The 23,829-nt window shown below is 52.1% G+C and overlaps 2 protein-coding genes across 7 annotated transcripts in view; one reads left to right on the top strand and one right to left on the bottom strand.

Annotated features, from left to right (window-relative positions):
- Positions 1–1,541: 1,541 nt before the first annotated feature.
- On the top strand, positions 1,542–21,569 carry PHF19 (PHD finger protein 19). Its single transcript, XM_036915487.2, has 15 exons — positions 1,542–2,655; positions 4,968–5,168; positions 5,697–5,778; positions 8,141–8,236; positions 8,720–8,820; positions 9,260–9,408; positions 11,065–11,160; positions 11,968–12,036; positions 12,236–12,356; positions 13,867–13,934; positions 15,129–15,287; positions 15,861–15,948; positions 16,628–16,713; positions 17,684–17,779; positions 18,991–21,569. Exons 2-15 carry the CDS (start codon positions 4,983–4,985, stop codon positions 19,331–19,333), a joined length of 1,740 nt encoding a protein of 579 aa, XP_036771382.1. The 5' UTR covers positions 1,542–2,655; positions 4,968–4,982; the 3' UTR covers positions 19,334–21,569.
- Positions 9,474–23,829, bottom strand: part of LOC118927347 (protein CutA homolog) — a 39,608-nt gene continuing 25,252 nt past the window's right edge. For 2 of the 6 annotated variants that reach the window (XR_008996617.1, XR_008996620.1), the window contains 4 exons: positions 23,463–23,522; positions 16,487–16,545; positions 12,703–15,258; positions 12,239–12,347 (listed from right to left, as the gene is read on the bottom strand). The gene's annotated coding sequence lies outside the window, so the exon portion shown is untranslated. Of the gene's footprint in view, positions 10,855–12,238; positions 12,348–12,702; positions 15,259–16,486; positions 16,546–21,681; positions 23,780–23,829 lie in introns of those variants that run through there. The other 4 variants (XR_008996615.1, XR_008996616.1, XR_008996618.1 and 1 more) reach the window with 4 other exon arrangements.

Below are 23,829 nucleotides of genomic sequence, written 5' to 3'. Positions count from 1 at the left end.
TTTATCCCTAAAAATATATATAGGATAGTTTTTTAGTGTTTTTAAACACTTTGAGTCACACTACCTCTTCTACAACTTGATGTTTTTTTCAGACAATACCTATGTTGAGGCTTACAGCCTTGGCTTAATTTTACTCCCATATTACATACCACTGTATGGATAGATTACAAGGTATCTCGAATGCTGTTAATGGATTATTAATCAATGTCTAATTTTTCACATTATATGCTGAATGGAGTGGACTCATTAAATTGTAAATATGGGCATCTTCAACTTTTTTAGATACTGTCAAACTCTTAGATACTGTCAAACTTTTCTCCAAAGTAGTTGTGGCAATTTACATCTCTATCCACCGTGTATGAGGCCAAGGGACTCACATTCTCACCACCCCAACCCCCCTCCCCTTATCGACAGACTTTTCACCCTTTGTCAGGTTGGTGGATGTGAAGTGGTGTCCAGGCCTTTTCATTTGCATCTCTCACATGACCAGTGAGGTTGAACCTCTTTTCATATTTTTGGCCATTTAGGTTTCCTCTTTTGTGAACTGTCTGTTCATATCCTTAACCCCTTCTGAAGACAGTTTCAACCTACTTCTGCCAGATCCCAAAGCAAACTCAGGTCATGGCACTTCTCCGTTCTAGGCTTGGCAGGGCCCTGGTTTGCTTGTGGGCTGAAAATCAAGCTCTGCCCATTAACCTCAGCTCCACCTTCTCCAACCTCACCTTCCACTGTTTCCCTCCACACGCCTGAATTCCAGCCCAACAGTCACATCTTGCTGTGTCCAGCTCCCTGTGCATACCATTCCCTCCATCTAGAAGGCTCACCTCCCTATTTCCACATTCTACCTAAAATGCCATCTTTTCTGTGATATGTATCCTCTCATCTCAATTCACAGTTAGAGTTGCCTCTAATCACTAGTGACTCTATACCTTTCTAGTGGCAATTTATAATCGTTTGATTTGTAGTGTTTTAACAATTCCTCTCCTTGCATATCACTTCTTCATTTATTTACAAAAGCATCTGCTCCTTCATATGTTCTTTTAACCTTGTCACTGCTTGTGACAACACCTGACTCCCCCACGAGACTGTGGGCCCCACAGCTCCCAGTTCTAGTCCTGCCCAGGGGGCACCCAATGAATGTCATATCCTGACAAAGGACAATCACTGCACACCCAGTGGGTGCCAGGGGCTATGCGTATATTAATGATCATCTTTCATCTCTATTTAGGTGAGGAAACTGAGGCTTAAGAGTTGGAGTGATGTGCTGGGGGCCAGTAATTAGGGAACTGGCCTTTGAGACCCAGAGGTAAGCACTTACCTCCTTCTATAATCTCTGCCCCAAGTATCCTGGAGATCATACCCCATGGCCCAGAGGCAGAGGTGAACAGGGGAGGTTGGGAGGGGCTGCTGGCCCCAATGGTGATGTACACACTCCCCCAGCTTCCTGGGGTTCTCTGCAGGTTGTGGTAGTAGCAGGTGAGAGGGGGGCTGAGAAATGGGGGGCTGGAGGGGGGGATTGTTGGCACCTTTTCTCCACCCTATCCCTCAAAGAGTGAGTCTGGCAAGGGACATGTCTGCCCTTTCTCCCCAGGGCAAGGACCCTATGTGCCTGGAGCCAAGCCCGTTGCCTCATCTGCTACTACTGTGACTCTGTATGACTGTGCCCATTTATTGGCATGTTGTGTTTCTGTGGTATGTACTTATTATTGTATCTTTGGGTTGTGTTTCTTGCATTTTGTGTGGTTTGCTGTTGGCACACTGTTTCTTTGGTGTCTCTACGCCTGTTGTTTGTCTACCTTATGTGTATGTTCTGTTGTGTGTGCGGTGTACGCTGGGTCTCTCGTTTGTATCTATGTCTGTATTCGGAATTGTCTCTTTATTGTGTGTCTCTGTTGGGCATATGGTGTGCTGTGAACCGGAGCTGTGCGCGCTGTGTATCTGTTTCTGTGTGATGCTTGTGCTATGTCTCTGAGCTGCTCTCCGCTGCAAGTGTGTTTATGCTGTGTGAATCCTGTTGGGTTGTCCAGGGTCTGCGTCTACGCTGTGAGTTTGTGTGTGTCCGCACCTCCGTGCTGCGGTCCGTGATCTGTGCGCAGCGTTGTCTGTTTCCTGGGCAAGCCCGTGCCTGCTCTGCGCGCCGGGCGCGCGGGTGCCGCTTCTCTGCTTGCTCGCGGTGGGCGCGGGCCCTGCGTGTGTGCGTGTGCGCTGTGTGTGCGTGTGCGTTGTGCGCGCGCTGCGCCTCTGCGCCGGGCGCGGGGAGGCGGCGGAGGATGCGCGCCGCGGCAGGCGGGGGCCAGGGCGCGGCGCGGGGGCGGGTGCGCGGCGCGGCGGGGCCCCGCGGCCGCAGGCTCCAATGGCGAGGCCGGCGCGGCCCCCACTAATTACATAAGCGGGACGTCAATAATTCGCGGGAAAACGCGAAAAAGATGGCGCCCCGCGCCCGGGGGGCCCCTTCCTGAGCGCCCCGGCCCCTCCCTCCTCCTCCCCCCTCCTCCCCGCGGCGCCCCCGCCCCGCCCCGCCCCCGCCGAGACCCCGACCCCGGCCCCACGGGCGGACACTCGGCCGGGCAGCCGCGGGCGGAGCGCAGCCGCCTCCGCCGCCGATGCGCCTGGTGGCCAGACTCCAAGTGGGACCGGCGGACACGCAAACTCGCGGTAAGTTCAGCGGGGACTCCCCGCCACTTCTCTCCTCTTCCTGCATACAGCCCACTTTTCGGAATCTCCCTGAACTTTATTAGGTCGAACGCCTCCGGGAGGGGCGGTTTGAAGTCCTTGGGAGCCGCGCGCCTAGGGGATGGAAGTGGGTGCACAATGTCCGCGGGGTGGCGGGAGGCCCGCGTGGGTCCCCTAGCCTTTGGGGGGCGTGAGTGACAGGTCGCTATTCCCTTGCCCCAAACCTTTACTTTTCCTGTTTCGGGCGGGGGGCGGGGTGGGTGGAGACCGATGGGGGCGCTTGGGATTTTGCTCACGTCCGAAGTCAGGCTGCGGCAGGATTGGGAAGGGGAGGCTTGGCGTCGGAGCGACTGAAGAGAGGAGTGCATGAGCCCGAAGGGGGTACTTCTGCAAGTTTTCCTCCTCCTGAACACCCTTTTTAAAAAAGCCAACGGCCGCCCTGGGAGAGGCCCCGGCGCATGAATCATCCTCGCTTCCTGCCCCCTCGCGGCCCCGCGCTCCGGGTTCCGCGGATTTGAACTGGAAGCCGACGGGAACCCGCAAACAGGCATTTCTTTGCAGATGGGTTTGAATCAGCCAATCACAGTCCGCAGGGGCCCGCTCCGGGAGGATGGAGGCGCGGGTTGGGGGGGGGGCCGCCACCCGGGGGCCCCCGCCCGACAAGGGGGGCGCGGCAACCGGGTCTGCTCTCAACAGTGCGGCGGGGGAGGAAGTGTCAGTTTGTGAACCTGCCGCGGTCCGGGGCCCAGGCCTGGCGGGCGGGGACCTTGCAGCGCCTGGGAGCCAGGTGGCAGGGAGAAGGCAGGGATTCGGACTCCAGACCCTGCCCAAAGCCTGTGCGCTCTGCCCTAGAGAAAAGAGAGGGCTAGGAGGTGGAGTGGAGGAGACGTCTGGGGAGCGGAGACCCCAGAAGTGCCCTGCGTGCTCCAGGGCCCCTGACATGAGCACACACGCATTTATGCTCACTTACATAGTGCTACAGGCACCATCAAACAATCTCACAGGAGTACACCCATTCTCACGCGGAAACACACACAGGACTCTCTCCCTGTCTACAAATAATCACACCACCAGGTGCCAGGGCAGTGGCAAAGGGAGGGGACCAGAGTGGCGGGTGCGGGGAACAGAGCAGCGCTGTGCTTGGCTTCATTGAGAGTTGTGTGGAGAGGCATGGAGCCAGGTGAGACCAGAGGGGAGGAAGGGGCCTCGGCGAAGGCTTCAAATGCCAGTGAAGATTTCTGGGAGGGAGAATAAGATGGGATTGGTGGCCCTGTGGAAGGTCCGGTGGAGAGGCAGGAAAGCAAGGAGTGGCCTATTTAGCCCTGGGAACTGGTGGTACCATTCCCCAACTCAGATGTGGCCGAAGTGAGCACAAGAATCAGGAAATGTTATTGAATGAAAGAATAGCCCAGGCAAAAGAGAGGCCCTGAACTCAGACCAGGACAGGGGGTTGGAAAAGAGGGCTGAGAAGCCAGAAGTCACTGTGCTTTAAGTTGGCCAGCTATGCAACTCGTTGGTTGGAGGAGTCTAAACTGCGTGGGATCCTGGGGTCCACAATAGAGTCCTTAGCTGGAAGAGAGAAAGCAGCAGAGGAGCAGTGCATTTCCAGTAGGGGGAGAGAGGTGTGGAGAGTGTGGCATGGGATGACTTAACTGCTTGGAGCAAATTTGCATCTGAGTAAAAGCATAAGTGAGTTTAAATGCCCCCAGAATTGGTTTCTATTAAATCATCCCATAATTGAGAACAGAAAAGGGGATTACAGAAGACACAGATGGCCAAATCTATACCAGTTCATGAGCCATCCAGTTTTCCTGGCCAGATCTCAGGGTAGGAGTGGGGGGCGGGTATAAAAACTGCTGCTGCTATCCTGGAGAAGGCCCTCCACTCAGAGAACATGGAAAATGTTTGCTTAAGGGATAAAGTCTCAGGCTTCTAAATTAGGGAGTATGGTTCAGGCCCCCTGGGCAAAGAGACTGCTCTGTGCCTGGCTGAGAGGTTGGTTCTCTTTAGGAGGCGGCATGCATGCTATGAGGTGGGAGGAGAGGCAGGATCAAGAATCAGCTCACCTGATTATGAACCACGTCTCTGCCTCTGACCCTGTAGCCCCTTCGCCTTACCCTACCTGTAGAATGGGAATAATAATGTGTCCCTTGAAGGGTTGTCACAGAGATCCAATGAGATAAAAGTATTTGCACATAGCATGGGTTACATAAATGGCAGTCTCCTTCCTTCCCCTGCTGGGCTTCTGGAGCAACGAAGCAAGGAGCAAAAACCTTGTTCTCTCTCTCTTTCAGTGTCAGTGGAAGCTGATGGAGAATCGAGCTCTGGACCCAGGGACTCGGGACTCCTATGGTGCCACCAGCCACCTCCCCAACAAGGGGGCCCTGGCAAAAGCCAAGAACAACTTCAAAGACCTGATGTCCAAGCTGACAGAAGGCCAGTATGTGCTGTGTCGGTGGACAGATGGACTATATTACCTCGGGAAGATCAAGAGGGTAAACCTTTCCTCCCTGGCCCCAGTTCCCAGACTCAGCATCTCTGCTCATCCTTTGGCCTAGGCCTCAGACTGCTGGTGGAGGATGGGGGCTGCTGGGAAACTCCCTTCTTGTCCCTCATGCTCCAAAGATGAACGTGAAAGGAGCCGGAGCCTGCTTTTGCAGGGGCCATCCTTAGGGCCAACATCATCCAACCAGTTCTTTAGAAAAGTGCTCTGTGAGCCTATAGAACACAACAAAATCAGGTTGGAGAGGATCACAGATGACCATCTGGCCTTTGCTGTCCTCAGCATCCCCATCAAGTTATCGGTCGTCCCCCAGGTCCTGACCATGCAACTCCAGTGACTGGGCACACACTACTTCAGGCAACTGCTAGCCTTCTCCTCCTAGCCTAGCTCTGCTTTCTGGAGCATAAGGAGTGGGTTAATCCCTCTGCCCAGCAGTGACAAAAATGGGAGAGGAAGACCATGTTCCAGTGGCTTTTCCCCGGCCACTTTCTCACACTGCCCCCCCTTCTCCGTGCCTCAGGTCAGCAGTTCTAAGCAGAGCTGCCTTGTGACTTTTGAAGATAATTCCAAATACTGGGTCCTATGGAAGGACATACAGCATGGTGAGTATTCCTACAATTTGGGGCACCCCTGCCCGACCCCAGGTCCCCTTTCTCCTCCACTTCCACTTTTTTTCTTCTCTCCTTCTATGACCCCCAAGCCCACCTGAGATGATGATCAGATGACCAGTTGTGCATTTCCATGGAAAAGTACCTACACCATCTGTCATCCCCTCAATCACCCATACCTCATGAGGGAGGCAGGCAGGCATATGAAGAAGGTGGTTCGGGGAGGTGCCGGGAGAGCTGGGATGGGTGTCAGGCCTGTATCTGCTTCTTTGCTGCCTTTCATCTCCTGTTCCCAAAGCTCTGGGTCACGGAATGGGGAGGGGCCCAGGCCATCAGAATTGTCACCTCTAGATGTAAACACGGTGTGCCCCATCAACATGTGAACAAAACTAGTGGAGACAGCTCTCTCTGTGGTAGAAAGACAAACAAAGCAGAGATGGACCAGGTGGGGTGAAGATAGAAATGCCTGGACCAGCTTTCAGAGGTGAAGGCAAACTGGGGTGGGTATCATCCCTACCCTCAGGGAACTGACATTTTCTTACCAAGATGGCAAATCAGGGGCATTCTTGCCAGCTTCTACAGCCAGCTTCTGCCTTTCCATGGACATGACAGACATCACTAATCAGTCACAGCTCTCATATATTTTCAACATAGAGCTCCAAGCAGTTGCTACCAATCAGTCAGAGTTGTCAGGAGAGAAGAAGCCTGTTCACCACTTATGTTCTAACAGGAGAACAGACAAGGTGGTATGGGAGGAAGAGGCAGGTTTTAGGGTCAGATAGACCTTGGACCAATTTCTAGCTCTGCCACTTACTAGCTGTAAACCCTTATGCAAGTGGCATCAGAAAGAGATCATGAGAATACTGGCCTCAGGGTGGTTAAATGAGAGAATCCATGTAAAATACTTAGCTTGGTGCTGTTAAGTTAGAGAGAGGCAGTTTCTAAAGAATTTCTTACTGTAAGAGATGATTTTAAGGAGCCTGCCAAGGAGAGACCACAGGACCCAGCCAGTTAGTTCCCAAACTGCCTCTTTCTCCAAGATGGTGTGACTAATGCAGACTGGTTCTACTCCAAGCCCCTCCCACCCTCAATGTATTATGCAAAGACCCAAAGCAATGAGGAGACCCTCTCTTGGGTTATCCTCTCAGAGCAGAGGGAGCCAGTTGGGGAGGAAAGCAGACCTTGAGTAGAAGGCTCACTGTGTGCTAGGCACCGTGGAAGTGCTGCCGTGCTCACGTGGGGGAACAGCTTGGGTCCCCAGCCAGCTAACTGCTGCTCACAGGCCAGAGGGCAGGACCCTCTGGCAGTACCCAAGATGAAAGAACAAGGCTGAGCACACCGTTGTTACTGATTCATCATTTCATTAAACCGGTGAGGGCTTACTGACACCCACCATGGGCACCCCTTCCTAGTGTATGCAGCAATAAGAGCCAAAAGACCATATATTCAACAAACACGTCTTGAACATGTTAATGTGTCACACACTGTATGAAGTCCTGGGGACACACTGATGAGAAGATGCCGTTTCTGCCTTTAGAAAATGTTCAGTTTTCAGCTAGGAAAAATACGAGAGAAACACACATCAAAATGTATTTAATTTATTCTCAAGCCTTTCACACATAAACACATAGTCTTCAACAACCACAACAAAAAGCAAAGGAAAGGGAAGGAACCTATAGACTAAAAGCAATTGAACACACTTATGACATTTTTATTAAAGAGACATTTGGAAATGTGAATCTAACAATTTGTTGATAATAAAAATCATTTCATATTCCTAAAAGTTTTTTTAATTAAAAAAAATTTTTAGGTGCAGTAGAGATATTTGTTTAAAAAGTCCTAAACTTTCAGAGATACCTACTGAAATATTTATGGGAAAAGACTAGATATCTGGGACTTGATTCAAAATAATGCAGGAGGGGAAAGTGGGTAGGAATATAGTTGAAATGAGATTGGCCAGGGGTTCATAACTGCTGAGAACATGGAGTTTCATTCTAACATTCTGTATCTCATAATAAAAATTTTAAAAGTTATTTAACATAGAAAAATGTTTAATAAAACAGGTGAAGTTAGGCAAGACATGATAGGATCAGAAAGAACAAAGGATTTGATGTGAAACAGCTATCGGTTTGATTCCCACCTCTCCTTCTTACTAGCTAAGCAGGAACTTAACCTTTCTGAGCCTCAATTTCCCCATCTTTAGAATGGGGTAATGATATTAGGCACCTCAGAGTGAGTGGGGGAGATTTGGCATAAGAGGCTCCATGCTAGATCAGCACACAGTAAAGGCCTAGCACCTGGAATGTGATTTTAAAACTTCTAATTCCTTTGGGCTGGACCTGACCCTTTCTTTCAGCTGGCGTCCCAGGGGAGGAGCCCAAGTGCAACATCTGCCTGGGGAAGACATCAGGGCCCTTGAACGAGATCCTCATCTGTGGGAAGTGTGGCCTGGGTGAGTGTGCTGAGCAGGGCCCCATCCCCACTGGCCCCCACAGGGCAGTGGGTACTGACTGCCTTGGACTATAGGGACCTCAGCTGGTGTCCTGTTTTTCCTGGAACCTCAGAGCAACAGGGGCCAGTCTGGGAATGAGGGCCTGGGAGAGGACTCTTGGGGAGAGTTGGGGCTTCTGGACAGTGAGTTGAGGTAATGCAGGTTGGACCCTCTCTGGGTGGAGAGGATGGATGGAAGAGATGGGGCACAGAGGCTGAAGCTAGACCCTCGTACCTATACCACCAGGGCCCAGGCTGTCCTTTAGTGGCCTGCTTGGACATCAGCTTGGCTGCCTTGGTGAACATTGCCAGCCAGTCTCCTGGCAGCTGGCAGGCACATGGCCCGAGGCCTTGCTGCAGCCCTTCTCATCTCTGCTGCCTTTGGGCTGACTGGCTTTGGGCCACTGCTTCCTTGTGGGCATTCACCACCCCTCCTCTGCTGTAGGTTACCACCAGCAGTGCCACATCCCCATAGCAGGCAGTGCTGACCAGCCCCTGCTCACACCTTGGTTCTGCCGACGCTGCATCTTCGCACTGGCTGTGCGGGTGAGCCCTCCATCCTTCAGTCCCTGCCTCTGTCCCCTCCTCTAACTGGGAAGCAGGCGGCTCACAGAACCTGGGCTTTGGAGGCAGACAGCACTGCTGCCTCTTACCGGCTGTATGTCCCTGGCCAGGTTCCTTAGCCTCCCTGAGCCTTGTTTCCTCAGCTGTAAAACGGGTATGGGAATAAGCCCCCAGTAAATAGTGCTTTACTATTAAAGGAGAAAATCATGTGAGCGCCCACTCAATATATAGTAGTTATTCCTGCTGTGCTTATTACTATTGATACTATTATTAGTGGAGACCCTTCTGGAACCTGGGATTGAGGAGAAAAGCTCCTAGCGTTTCTGACTACACTGGAACGTCTGCGGGTCCCCTTCGTGGGCGTGTCCCCGGATAACCGTGCGTCGACCCCGCGGTGAGTCAGGCTCTCATCTCCCCACAGAAAGGCGGCGCGCTAAAGAAGGGTGCCATCGCTAGGACGCTGCAGGCCGTGAAGATGGTGCTGTCCTACCAGCCCGAGGAGCTCGAGTGGGACTCGCCCCACCGCACCAACCAGCAACAGTGCTACTGCTACTGCGGCGGGCCGGGAGAGTAAGACCTCCGGGGCGGGGCCTCCGGGCCGGGGGCCGGGAGAGTAAGACCGCCGGGGCGGGCCGGGGCGGGGCCGGGGCGTGCGAGGCCGCGGGGGGCGGAGCAGAAGGAGCGGTACCTCCTGGGTAGAGCCGGCAGGGTGAGGCCAGGGGGCGGGGCTGGAGAGAGCGAGGTCCGCACCCCCTGGCAGTGGGGTGGGCGGGGCGCGTGGAAAACAAGTCAGTTTTGAGTGGTTAAGATCCTGGTCCCCAGTGACCAGATCCTCACAGCCCCTTACAGCTGTGCAACACCTGAGCCTAAGTCATTGTAGTTTTCATGTCGATCGTGTGAGCGGAGCGTGAATTAGATAGTTCTCATAAAGGCTCACACACTGCCTGGCACTTGGTAAGCACTTATTACATGTGAGCTCTTACTGTTGGTACACAGAAGTTAAGATAAGCCTTTCCATTGTCAGAGCCAATGAAACAGTCTGCTGGTGAGATACTAAGGTTCTTTTCCCTGGAAGTGTGCAAGCAGGGATTTGGGGTTATACCCCTGGTTTGCTGTGGAGTGGATTCTTATCCTGACCACAAGTCAAGAGTCTTTGCTTTCTTGCTAACCTGGACCTCCACGTAGCCTTGGACAGTTGTACCTGTTCCCTTGGGCGGGTGCTGTGGGAGAATCCAGAAGTGAGAGAGGGGATCTCCACCCTCAGGAAACTCAGGCTACAGGATGCCCTGAAGTCCTGAATCTCATCTTCAGGCTCTTTTGACAAGTACTAGGGGTCTGGAGGCTGTGCTTACAAATTACAAATTATCTGGGTAATTTGGGTAAAATTAACTTGAAGTACTTCATCTCTCAAGTGGGATTAATAACCTTGGCCCCATCAGCTTTCTGGGATCCTGGGAGGACTATGGTCTCACAGATGGAGAAATGCTTATACGGACCTTTCCAGCATTGAGGCAGTGGTTCTCAATGCTTGTGAGCAGAGTTGCCCAGGGTAATTGTTAAAAATATATCTGTCAGGGGTTCCCCCAGAGGTTGAGTAGGTCTGGAGTGGGACAAGGAATCTTCTACATTTTAACCTAAACCTCAGATGATTCTGATGCAAGTGGTCCATGGACCACACCTGACAAGAAGTGAAGAAAGCATCAACTATTATTAAGGAAATGGCTTTTTTGTTCTTCATTTTCAATAAACTTATTGAATAACCATTATAGAGTAGATATATAGTAGCAGGCTGCCCATGGAGCTTACAGAGCCATTGTTCTCCCATGAAATCTTCCTGGCAAACCTTTCCATGTCAGTGGTGTTTGGGAAGCAGTGTGTGGGGTGCAGTCCAGAGATGGAGGCTCAAGCATGGAAAGAAGAGCACCGGCTTTCAAGTTAGAGAGGCGAGGATTTGAATCTCCATCCACCACTTGCTTCTTGGGTGACCTCGAGCAAGCCACTTAACCTCTGACTCATCTGTAAAATGGGGACAGTGGCCTTTTACTAGATGGTGAGATCAAATGATATAGCATATGCCCTGATCCCAGGACCTCCCCTGGCACAGCCTGAGTGCTCAGTAACAGTTCTCTTCCTTTCCGCCCGCTGGAGGGTGAGGGAAAGGTTGCTGAGGCTGATGCCTGGCTGGGAGTGTGGGCCTGGCTGACCCTGGCTCCTCTGGCTCTCCAGATGGTACCTGCGGATGCTGCAATGTTACCGGTGCAGGCAGTGGTTCCACGAGGCCTGCACCCAGTGCCTCAGTGAGCCCATGATGTTTGGAGACCGGTAGGTGCTCAGCCTTGGGGGTGAGGTGGGGAGATGGGGGACAGCAGCAGTGCAGCAATTCTTTCAGACTGCCTGCCAGGCCTAGACAGCCAAGTCTGTGATGGTGCGAACCTGTCTGCAAGCAGCAGCTCAGGGTGAGGAAGCCTTTTCAGGAGAGGAACATACTGGATCACATCCCCAGTTGCCACTGACTTGGGAGACCTTAGACAAAGCCTAGCCTTCCCTAAGTCCCAGTCTCTCCAAGTGTCTGGGGAAGGGGCAGTGATCCCTGCCCAGAGCTGTTGTAGGAACCACTGGGGAAGTGGGTGACATGATCTGGCTTCTAACCAATGGGGCTAAACTAATGGAAGGCTTATGTGTATCAAACCAGATACGTTTGTCTTTCCTGGTGTCTCCTGTTGTGCGTGCGTGCATGCGTGCGTGTGTGTGTGAGTGTGAGAGAGAGAGAGAGAGAGAGAGAGAGAGAGAGAGAGAGAGAGAGAAGCAGGGGGGTGGCGGGTGGGGGTGTGACCCTGACCACTAAAGCTCAATCTAGCTCAGCTTGCTCTCACCTCAGCCACACTCCAGGGCAGTGATATTTGGGACAGGATTTGAGGTAGGGGTCAGAGGGGGTCGGGGAGGATATCTTGGTCCCTGTCCTGTCCCATCCTTCACACACACACACACACACACACCCCTCCCCCAGAGGCCACCAGCTCTAGGAATGAGGACAGTACTGACTATGGGAAGGCGCGTTTGGAAGTGAAGGGGTAAAGGGGCTGGACTAGGGTGGGGTGTCGGAACCAGCCCCCTCTCCACCACCCACAGGTTCTACCTGTTCTTCTGCTCCGTGTGCAACCAGGGCCCAGAGTACATCGAGAGGCTGCCCCTGCGATGGTGAGAGGGTGGGGCTTGGCCCAGGCCCGTCTCTGTCCCCTCTGCTCCTCCCCTTCTACCTCCCTCCAGGAACAATTCCATTTCCAGCTGCTAGGTCCCAGCCTTGCCCCTGCCCTTCAGCCTGGGCCCAGGAGGTTCCAGTCCTGGTGGGTCAGGCTGCTGCCTCACCCCAGCCCCACCTGCTTGCCCCCTTGCCCAGGGTGGATGTGGTTCACCTGGCTCTCTACAACCTGGGGGTGCAGAGCAAGAAGAAGTACTTTGACTTTGAGGAGATTCTGGCTTTTGTCAACCATCACTGGGAGCTCCTGCAGCTTGGCAAGGTATACAGGACCATGGGATGTGAAAAGGGCAGGAGGTCATTTCACAGTGGGGTTACCGAAGTCCAGAGAGGAAAGAAGTTTGCTCGGGTCACAGTGCAGGGCGAGGGTCTGGGTCTCTTGAGCGCTCACTCTTGACAGTGAGGGCTGTTGGCTGGCACAAGACCCAGAGCCTTTTTGAGCTGCTGCATCCCTGAGTCCAGGCCTCTAAACCAGTACCCTTAAGGGGCTTCCTGATACCGGTTTTCACAGTGGGCGGGTTGGGGCCTCACCGATTCAGCTACAGGGAGCTGTGGGTGGAGTTTGGCTGGAGCAGGGCTGTCCACACAGATAGATGTAGATGTCTGACCCACTCCCAATTTCCTGGCTGGAATGAAACGTGAAGTGGGCCTGCCCCTTGCTGGTTGTACTTTGAATAGCAGAAGTGGCCATCACAAGACTGGGGAAGTCTGGGATCCAAGGAATGAAGTAACAAACCAGACACTTTCAGGATGCCAGAAGGGGAGAGTGACTTGCTGGTGGTCAGCACAGCTTTTGAGCTGGGACTGTAGATGGCCTCCCCAAGTACTTCCACAGAGGCTTTTTGCCCTAATGACATCCTTAGAATCCTCTCTACCACATCCAGAATGAGGCATCTTCTCTCACTACCCCAAACCTTAATGAAGACAGGATTTTTTTTAAAGTAACCTTTATGCCTTACAAAGTTTTTCATGTGATAACATCTTCATTTACAGTGTTCAGTAACTTATAAAAGACATGTGTATATTACAACGCTCTAAAAAGATAGAGCTAGTACTTTTTAAATAACATTTTTAAAATTTATTTTTAAAAAATCCATGTTCCTGGTAGAAAAATTTTAAAGTATGAAAGTGTAAGTAAGTATACTTAAAAAAAATCTCTACCCCACATTACGTCATCCTGAAACAGCTGCTATTGTGTAGGTGCATATCCTTCCCTCCTGTCTTCAATGTCTATTTTTTCTTTTTACATGGCTTAGATTATACAGTATATAAAGCTTCAAATCTTTTTTTTTTTACTTTATGTTAGAGCATAAAACCTTTTCCATGTTACGAGTTTTCATCAACATTTTTAATGGTCGCACTGGTTTCCACCATTGTTTGTTGCCTTCCTGCTGGGCACATAGTTTCTTTCCCATTTTTCTTATTTGCCAATCTTTAGGAACAATGCTATAGTGAACATTTTTGTGTGTACAGCTTTACTCATGTTTCTTATGTCTGCATGATAGATTCCATGGACTAGCATTACTGGGTTGAGGACATGGACATTTTCAAAGCTCTTGATACATTTAGGACAGGAGCTATCCTCCCCATTTACAGATGGGGAAGTGCACTCAGAGAGGTGGAAAGATTTGTCTGAGATCATGGAACAAGTGGTCCTGACCTGGAGGACCCAGAAGCATCAGGACATTCCGGGGAGGAAGGGGATGGGGGCTGAGGCCTCCTCAGGCACCATGTGCGTGGTCTGACTGGCTTGCTGGCCCGCTCCCCCTTAGCTCACCAGCACCCCTGTGACGGATCGAGGACCTCATCTACTCAACGCTCTGAACAGTTACAAAAGCCGGTGCGTGCAAAGGAGTGGGGGAGTACCACTGGGTCCCTAACAGGTGGGGCTTTGGTTTAGTATCTTCCTACTTCACAGCCTTTGCACATGCTGTTTTCCCGCCAGGGTCTCCCACCCCTTCCCTCTGACTAGATAAATCCTGCCCGTTCTTCAAGATCCAGGGAGTACCTCACCTCCTTTGTGACATCTCCCCTGACCACTCCAGCAGCCTGACACATTTTGGTGCTGGGTTCAGCTCCCTTGGGGCATGCACTCCAATCCCTAAGCCCTGTTACAGCCACCAGTGGTTCTGGGGTAGGCACTGAGGAATCGGTGCATCTTCTCTGTGGTGGGCAGCAGCCTCTTAATTCATCTCCAGCCCACACCTTCCCATCCAGACTTCTGAGTTTTTCTGAGAACACAAGCCTGACACATAGCCTACTACCAAGGGAATGCCCAGGCTTCTTAGCATGGCATTTAAGGCCTCATGATCAGACCCTGCTCACCCTTCTGGTACTGTCCCTTTGCTTATTTGTTCTGGGTGTCAGCCATTCTGAACCCTTTGCTTTCCCACTCAGCGCTTTTGCTCACACTCTGCCCTTTGCCCATGATGCTCTTCAACCCCTTTCTTTTACTTGTTCCATGCACAACTACTCACTGAAATGCTGCTCTGTGTCAGCCCTATGTGGGAACTGAAGACACAGTGAGGAATAAGACATGGTCCCTACTTTTGCAAAACCTCTCCAGATATCTGGACAGAATTATCCACTCTCTTCCGCCTTCCAGGTACAGCCCTACACTTGAGCACATAGGGTCTCCTACCCTCCTCGTGGAGTCTCCTGAGTCACCTCTCCAGGCTCATGGCTGCTCAGCCAGTGTTAGAAGGGTGAGGGAGGTGCCTGAAGGTGCTTCTGTCTCCTTGGGGAGACCAGAGAACAGAATGGTGTAGAATCTAGTGTTGACCATAGGAGTTCCACCGGGAGCTGCCAGTTTGAAGGAGAACAGCAGCAGGCACTTCACACATACATGAAGAAGGACAGGGAGGACTCACCAGCCACATTCCAGCCACTACCTGGGACCCCTGAGCCCACAGGCTTTGAGGAATGGGTGTCTCCATGAGCTACTCTGGATTTTAACTCCCAGTCCAGGGAGGCAGAGAGGGTAATGTGGACCGACAAACTCCAGAGCTTTCTCCTTCCCCGGTTCACCCTGCAGGTTCCTCTGTGGCAAGGAGATCAAGAAGAAGAAGTGCATCTTCCGCCTGCGCATCCGTGTCCCGCCCAACCCACCAGGAAAGCTGCTGCCTGACAAGGGCCTGGTGCTCGCCGAGAATGGCACCTCTGAGCTGCGTAAGAGAGGAAAGACCAAGCCTAGGTCAGTGCCTGGGGTCCTGGGGCTCGGGCTCAGCCAAACTCAGATTCTCTACTCCCAGCCCCCGGCCCCAGCTGCCAGGCTGCGTGGTGGGCCTAGAGAGTGTGGTGGCATCCAGGTGAGCAAGGAGACTGCCACCCAGTCCGTGCTGGGCTGGAGGCACCCTGAGCCAGCCAGCTGGTGACTGAGCCAGGACCCCGTCCCACACCCCGACTTCTCCCATTGCAGCCCCCTAGTGCCTGGCTTGGCGGGAAAGCCGGGTCACGGGCTCCAGTCTTGCTGGATCAGAGCTTAGGCAGAAAGTGAAGGGGAAGTCAGTGTTAGGAGTCCCTGACTCCCCTGGCTAAGCTAAGCCCCCTCACTCTGGGTGTGACAGGGCAGAGTACCCGGAAAGGCACCTTCCCTCTTGTGCCACCACACCTGCTGCCCCAGAGGATCCCCCTCCTCCCCAGGCCTCCTTGTGATGGAGAGCCATCCCCACCTCCACTGCTGGGACCCCAGCCCTTCCCCTGTGCCCCCTCCCTCTGGGCCTTCAGCCTCTGACTGGGCCACCCTCTCTCTTTTCTGTCTCCACAGTTTGTTGCCTCACGAATTTCAGCAGCAGAAAAGGCGAGTTTATAGAAGAAAAAGATCAAAGTTTTTGCTGGAAGATGCTATTCCCAGTGTTAGTTTCTTGTTTTCTTCCTCTCCACATTCACACCCAGGGATCCCTGTGCAGAACACTAAGTGCCCAGGCCCAGGGGACTCTTGCATGTCTCTTAAACCAGTTCCTACTGCAGCTAAATAAGAAGCCAGGCACTGCAAGCCCACTCCTTCCTCTCCCCAAGTTTGTCCAAGACCCTGAAGGTGGGGGACTTTGCTGTTCAAGTTGGGGGGACTGAAGGCCAGGGAGCGGCATGGCCTTCCCAAGGTCATACCTCTCCATCTTCAGCAGCAACCCCCTCACTGGAGACCCCCTAGGGGCAGTCATGTTTGCAGTGCTTCCTCTCCCCGGCACTTAGCAGTGTACAAGGCCCTCCTACAGCCATCATGTCACCCCACCTCTAAAGGGGAAGCATGGCAGGTATTACTGTCGACCTTGAGGTGACTGAGACACAGAGATGCGAAGGTCATCCAGGTGGCTAGAGACAGCCAGGATTAGAAGCGGTGTGACTTGACTCCCTGGTCAGGACTGGGAACAGAGAGGAAGTGACAAGTCTTACCCTCGGGAGGTGCAGCCCTCGGAGCCCTAGGTGGACCAGCAGGCAGCCTGGGTAGCCCTCTGCAGGGAGAAGGGGACATGTGGGAGGTGGACTTAATACTCACTGACCAGCCCACCCCCTCTCCTTCCTGTGTGTCCACAGAGTGACTTTACCTCAGCCTGGAGCACAAACCACCACCTGGCCAGCATATTTGACTTCACGCTGGATGAAATTCAGAGTTTAAAAAGGTAACAGTGAGGGACCCAGCAGAGAGGTCTGCCCTGGAGACTGGTATGGAACCAAGCGGGGAGACCACCTGCCTTCCCCTGGCACTGCAGGCAGGCCCTGGAAGGGGCAAAGCAGAGAGCTTTGGTGCGAGTGGAAGCTCCCTTGGGGCGATTCCAGCTCCAAGGTCATACTGCATAGGCCGCCGGAGGAGTCTTTCTACATGAGCGCTTTCCCCGTGACATGGCTCTGCTGCAGCCTCCAGGGCTCCCAGGGTCAGCTCCAAGAGCAGCACTCGAGGCCTGCCTTGCCCACGCCCTCCCTGCCTCCCCAGCTCCTGCCCACTTCTCCCTGCCTCACACCTTATACCAAAATTGCTGTTGGTCATCCCACATTCACTCCCCCAGGAAGCCTTTCCTAGCTGTCCCCAGGGTGTTGGGTGCTCCTGGTGTATTCTCATAGTACTCATGCTTGGTACACTTGAGGGGAGACACTGCATATTCCACATTCTATTTCTGAAATTAAGCCATTCAGTGCTTTCCTGTAGGTATGGAGGAGCGAGCAGGGGCTTCACCAGACAGCCCCTACTTACCAGTCACCAGTAATAAAACTTTAGCAAAGTTCTTTAACCTCTCTGACCCTCCTCACCTGTTTTTTGCACAGTTGTTAATGAGACTCAGTGAAGATACTGTAAATGAAAGCACTTAGGTATACAAAGTGCTTCCCACATATCTGCCATCACACTCATTACCCTTAATTATCACCACCACGGGGGAGTGTGGTCAGGGAAGACTTTGGCTTTAAAGGCTGGGCGGGTAGAAAATGGACAGGCAGAGAGGCAGTGGCCACTGCAGGTGTGGTGGTGGGAAGCTCAGCAGTGGGAAGGAGGGCTTCCGGTGGGACCAGGGTGCATGTCACAGGGGCCGAGAGGAACGGGAAAGGCCCCAAGGGGTGCTGAGGGCCTGTGGCCAGGCTCGCCCTCTCCTCCCTCAGTGCCAGCTCTGGCCAGACCTTCTTCTCAGATGTGGACTCCACCGACGCCGCCAGCACCTCTGGTTCTGCTTCCACCAGCCTCTCCTATGACTCCAGGTATACTTCCTGGCATGACGGACTCAAGTTCCAGCATCCCCGAGCCCCTCCACCTCCCACTTGTGACATGTGGCTCACTCAGTGTGAGAGCCATGGGCTTGGGAGCTGGCCTTGTGCAGTTGTGTGAGTCTGGGGCTGGGACCCCATGGTCTGAGTCACATGTTTCTGACAGAAGCTGAGGGCAGACATTCAGGTTGTTCCTAGTCACCTGCTGCAGGTCATGTGACACCTGTTGCTGGGCAGTTTCAGATCTGGAGTTCTTTCATTGTAGGGATCTTAACCTCTGCATGCCATGATTTTACATGTCTGTGCCTCTGACTTTAGGGTCCCTTGACCCTGGTTCTTGGCTGTCTGAATCTGATGTCTGTCTCCGGGTCCCCCTAAAGAACAGCTGTTAATTTGGAAGGCTGATGGAGGGGAAAATGGTGTCCTGCAAGGTGTAGGGTCTGGGAGAGGGACAGAAATGACAGAGGCCTAGCAAAGGGTACAGCCTGTTTCGCAATAGCTGGTCTTCAGCAGCTTAGGGAGGGTGTGCGACAAAGCACAAAGTTCTGAACCCTCAGGCTTCCTTAACTCTGCTAGGATACTTGAGGCCCTTGCGAAAAGTGTCTTGCCTATAGAAGCGTGTCTTGGAGTCTGTTTCCAAACATCTCAGGTGTCTATCTGCTGTTGCCTCTGTGTTTCTGTTTATTTCTCCCTGTTTCTTTGGTTCGCACTCGCTCTTTGGGCCTTTGTTTCTGTCTCTGAGCATCTGTGATTGTGCACTTCTTTGGTGTCTGTTTCTCTACTGCCTCTGCCTGTGTGTGTGTGTGTTGCACGTACATGTCGGTCTGTCTCCAGGCTCTGGGTACAAGGTAGACTAAAGTCTATAACTCAGTCTGTTCTCCCATCCTACCCCTTTTTGACTAATCTGGTTACAGCTGGGCCCAGGTGAGGGACCGGCAGGACAAGCAGGGCCTCTGCACGACTTAAGGAGAATGGCGCCTCTGAGCTCCCAGTGCTGAGATCCGAAATGTAAACAATGTGTACTTTAAAGCAGGACACGCCTGGGTTAGAATCCTGGCTCTGCCACTCCCCAGCTAGTGGTTTCTCCTCTGGAGCCCCCTCGGAGCTGCTGTGAGACAACCCAGGCCCAGGAAGTGCTCAGGGACAGGGACTGCTTGGGATTATTCCCTCATTCCCACCATCGTCCTTTTCCCCTCCCGGTACAGACGGACAGTGGGCAGCCGCAAGAGGAAGCTGGCAGCCAAAGCGTATGTGCCGCTGCGGGCCAAGCGGCGGTCAGCCGAGCTGGGGGGACGCTGCCCCTCGGACAGCAGTGGAGAGGGCGTTTCAGGCCCTGAGCGGCCAGATGAAGGCATCGACAGCCACACGTTTGAGAGCATCAGTGAAGATGACTCATCCCTGTCCCACCTCAAATCATCCATCACCAACTACTTCGGTGCAGCTGGGCGGCTAGCCTGTGGGGAGAAGTACCAGGTGCTGGCTAGGCGGGTCACACCTGAGGGCAAGGTTCAGTACCTGGTGGAGTGGGAAGGGACCACCCCTTACTGACCTGCCCCCTGGGGGATGCCAGGAGCCCTGGAAACCAAAGGAGAGACAGAGGAAGCCACAGGCTCTCCAGCTCTCTCCAGGCTGGGCTAGGGAGGGAAGCAAGACAGAACTGCCAAGTGCCTGTAAAAGGCCCTTCCTGCCTGCCAGCCACGGCCTGTGCCTCTCTGCTGTGCCCCTTTGCCTGTGTCCCTAAAGTCCCACTGGTTAATTCTGAGCATCTCCACACACTCCACACTCCAAGCTGTTTATGTTCTCAGAATCTGTGTCCCTCTGGCTTGAGGACCCCTTCTCCTGAGGCCTAAATCTGTCTTTCTCTTTGTCCCCAGTTGTGTCCCTTTTCCCCTCACCCCTTTAGGGTGTGTGTGTTTACGCACCTTACATGTGCATGGCTGTCCATCCACTGGACAGCCTTCACATCTGACCCATGGGCAGCCAGTCCCCCCAGGGACCACCCTATGAGAACAGGAACCTGAGACAGAATGGGTAAAGGTGTGTAAGAGGATGCCTCACAGAGCTTTCCTCCCGCTTTCCTGCCTCTAACCTGCCCTGCCCTGCCCTGCCCTTGGAAAGGGGTGGTACAGTGGGAGAGTGCTTCTGTGACAGCCTGTGTGGCAGCGACCCTGGGACTCTCAGGATCTAAGTAGTGAAGAGGCTGGGTGTCTGCCTCAGAAGGCACTTGCACCAGAGCCCCATTTTCAGGCTAGAGCGAAGCCTCATGGGTGTCAGCTTCTGCAACCCCAGAAGTTCTTTGCCTGGCCCCACCCCCTCTTACTTGCGTGGAGCTGGGCCTGGCCCTGCTGTAGTGGAGGCGGGCCCGAGGGACAGCGAGAGGACCTGGGAGGAGAGGAGGCCACATCACACTGAACCTCAGACTGGGGTCTGCGCCTCCCACCCCTGGGCCCACGTACTTACACTCAAGCTTCCGTCCACACGTGTGCCTTCCCACTCCAGGCGCACACACTCAGCCCCAGCCTCCAGGTGTCCACACACAGCCCCGTTCCCTCTAGTGCTGACCTGGCTCATCTGGGCTTTCTGTTGGCCCTCTTCCAGGTGTCATGCGCTGTGACTAAATGTCAAAGTCCAGCTCCTGCCCCCGTTTCTCAGCCCACCAACCAGTTTTGACTAGGGAAGTGCAGGGGACTCACAACCTCTTCCTTATACCCTGTCCCACCCTGAAATTGACAATCACTTTTTGGGACAGGTTGGGATTTTTCAAGCACCCATGTCTTTCAGTCCCCTCACAGGGAAGCCTTTGTCAGTGGGAGTATAAACAGCTCTCAGAACCAATGTTAAAATTCATACTCATCTGGAGGCAAACCAAAAATGGGAGAGGAAAGGGGACCCCTCATTTTTGCTGCTTCCAGAGATGCTAGAAACGGACTCATTTGATGAGAAAATGTTAAGAAGTGCCTTGACTGAGACAGGGGGACAACAGATGGGGACCAGCCTTGCCAAATGCTGCTGTGGTCTCTAGTTTGGCTTGGCTCTTTTAGGCGGCCAGCTACACGGCGAGGGTAAATAAATAATAAGGTGCAGCAGGCCTAATGGAGCTGGTTTTTCCACTAAGCTGACCCCCTCCCTGCCTGTGGGCATTTGGTGGCAGTGGGGGGGGGGGGGGCGATCCCTGAGATCAGACGCCTCTCCCTTCAAACCTCAGCTCTTACAGAGCCTTTCAGATGGGACCTCACCTCCTATACACAGCCTACCCACTTCCCTCTGCCTACTAGCATGGCCCAGGCAGAGATGAGCTCAGACGGGGCACAGTTCTCTTCCTTCTCAGCCCCACAGCTGCTGCCACTGAAAGCCCTACTGGGGCCAGGTGGAGGGGGAGCTGAGAAGCCAGCCCCCAGCTCAGCAGGGGTGTGTGGTCTGGGATCCAATTTGTGGCTTCCTGTCTGGCTTCAGAGAGCACAGCAACCTCCCAAGCCTGCTCTCCAAGCTTCTGAGAAAGAACAGGATGAGCAAGGCCTGTCACAGTGCATCTGCTCTACTCAGGCTCCAGAGAGGCTCTGGGCTTGAAGAGGAGGGAGAGGAAGGAATGTCTTCCTCACTTGAGAAGTCAGCATAAGGCCTAGCAAGGTCACCCTGACTTCACACCCAAGCATTTCACTCATACCAGATAATAGCTGCATTACTACCAACTGACCTTATAACCCTGTGCACCTTCAAAAAGATTTATGGTTTCTGAATTGCTGCTTTTAATAACGTTTGTTATATTAAAATTATAATTAATGTGTCTGGTTTACAGTTTAAAAGCTCCTTCTGAAGAACTGCCTAACTTCCCCCTAGTGAACTGTTAGCTGGGTAGCAGGGGGAACTGGCTTTGGTTTCTGATCTGGTTTCCTGGAAGCTGAGGAGGAATGGCAGGACCCCATCCTCTCTGGCCACCCTGCCACTTCTACCCTGTCTACCACACTCAGCAATATTCTTGCCCTCACTGCCCAGAGGATGTGGAACCTTTCTTCTACTGTGAGTACCGGTCCCATGGGAGGAGCAGCAGGGCAGGGGAGGGGGAGGGCAAAAATCTTAAGCTGAGGGCCACAGAGAAGTTAAGGTGGGAAATGGGCTTAGAAATTGAGCCTATTAAAATATTTAAGTACAGGCACTGTAAAGCTACTCAGTGCACACAGTCATGCGATTCTGGAAACTTGCAGCAAGGTCTGGGCTCGGCTCTGCTGGTTCTGACCTGCATCGCTTTGGCCAGGTTCCTCTGCTTCGGCGTCCTCACTGCTCACGTGCCAGAGATAGTCCCTCCTATATTCAACTCTGCAGATGTTGGGGGGGAACCCTTTCACATGTTCATGCAGAAGGGCACAGCAGGCAGAGGGGCTGGCCTGGCACAGGAGCAACACCACACTTAATTACTTTAAGTAAACTTTAAATGTGAAAAAAAGGTTATCTATAGGAAAGTAAAGGCCATGGGTTCAACTGAATCCTGTAGTTTCAGGGGTGATGTGCAGCCGGTTAAATCCCCCTGTTAATGTGTGCCCTTAACCATCCACATTAACCATGGCCCCCACTTGTTTCTACTGTTTCTTCTTCAACCTTTGAACTGCCCGCCAACACAACCAAACCACCACTGGAGCAGGGGGGTGGATTATTCTCTGGGCTGAAATCAATGTAATGAAATGAAAAGTGAATGGTGCAAGGTTCTAGCCTAGTTCCACAGTGAACAGTTACACAGACCTTCCTGGGACAGTGGTCCTCCAAGGGCTGGAAAAGTGCCTGATTCTCTGTGGTCTAGGTTAGAGTTTACAAATTTATAACAAATATACACCCTGGAATTTAGGAGCAAAAAGTCGGAGTTCTCAAGAATTCCCTAAATCATAAGTTACTCTTAAAATACTTCAAGCATTCTTCATATTCTCTTTCATTTTAGACTTCTGAAAAGAACTTTAACACATAGGAATATAAGAAAATATTAATTTAACACAAAGGAATATAATATTAAATAATACTTAGTAGTATTTACAAAGAACTACAGCCTATAGAGAGTATTTAAACACTGGAAAATGCCCAGGAACATTACTAGATAGTACTCAAATAACATACGAAATATCCTGGCAAGGTTAGGGGTATACAAAATCACATGTCAAAATTGCCAAATTAAGGATTTATTTTGCTTCCAAACCTTTTTTCTTGAAATACCCCCATAGAGTTTGGATAAAGTATACTATGTATATAAACTTCATTTGCAAGAATAACACGCTTTGCAGCAGACAGGGCTAGACATACACTTCGGATGTGGCAACAATCAAAAGCAAGACTGATTAGATGGTAACCACTTCTCTCCTACATGCTCCTGTCCGGGTTCTCTTAACCTTCAACTCTGCACGTTAATGTTTCTTGCCCTTGTTTTTTATTTGTTGAAGATGGCGTCCTTCAAATGAATAATGTCTCTGTGCTTCTAAGCCTTAGTATTCACAGATAATTTTAATGCTTTTTCTCATCTCCTCAACAGCTTTTTCTAGGGAAAAACTAACACATTTCCTGAGAAATGCTGGGAAGGAATTCCCACATGGAAATACTAGTCTAAGTCCTGGCTTCAGCTCGCACAGCATCATTCTGGGAAGACAGTGTGGTATAGTGGCCAAACCATGTAGTCATGCAGACCCTAAAAATCACTGACCTGCACTAATTCTGTTCTCTGATCTGTAGAATGAAGACAGTCAGTCACCAACCTCCGCATCTTTGGGGAGAAGTAAACAATGTAGTATATTTTTAAGGACCATATTAACTTACCACATAGATGTTTTAGGAACTAATAACTCTTCCTCTAAGAGCTGGCTACAGCAAGTTCTCTGGGTCTTTGGCCTACAAAGGTGTATATCCAACCTCTCTGGAAGAGACAGCAGGAGTATCATACTTAGAATCAGAGACTTGGGTTCAGAGCCTAGCTCTGCCACTTATATTAAGTGTCTTATGCTCTCTGATCTCAGGTTTCATCTGCAAAATGAGGGTAACAACATTTAGTTATAAGAAAAAATAATGTTAAG

Source organism: Manis pentadactyla, chromosome 3 (assembly GCF_030020395.1).
Source record: "Manis pentadactyla isolate mManPen7 chromosome 3, mManPen7.hap1, whole genome shotgun sequence".
Classification (NCBI taxonomy): domain Eukaryota; kingdom Metazoa; phylum Chordata; class Mammalia; order Pholidota; family Manidae; genus Manis; species Manis pentadactyla.
Note: the sequence above shows the minus strand (reverse complement) of the source record. Positions and strands in the feature narration are given on the sequence as shown.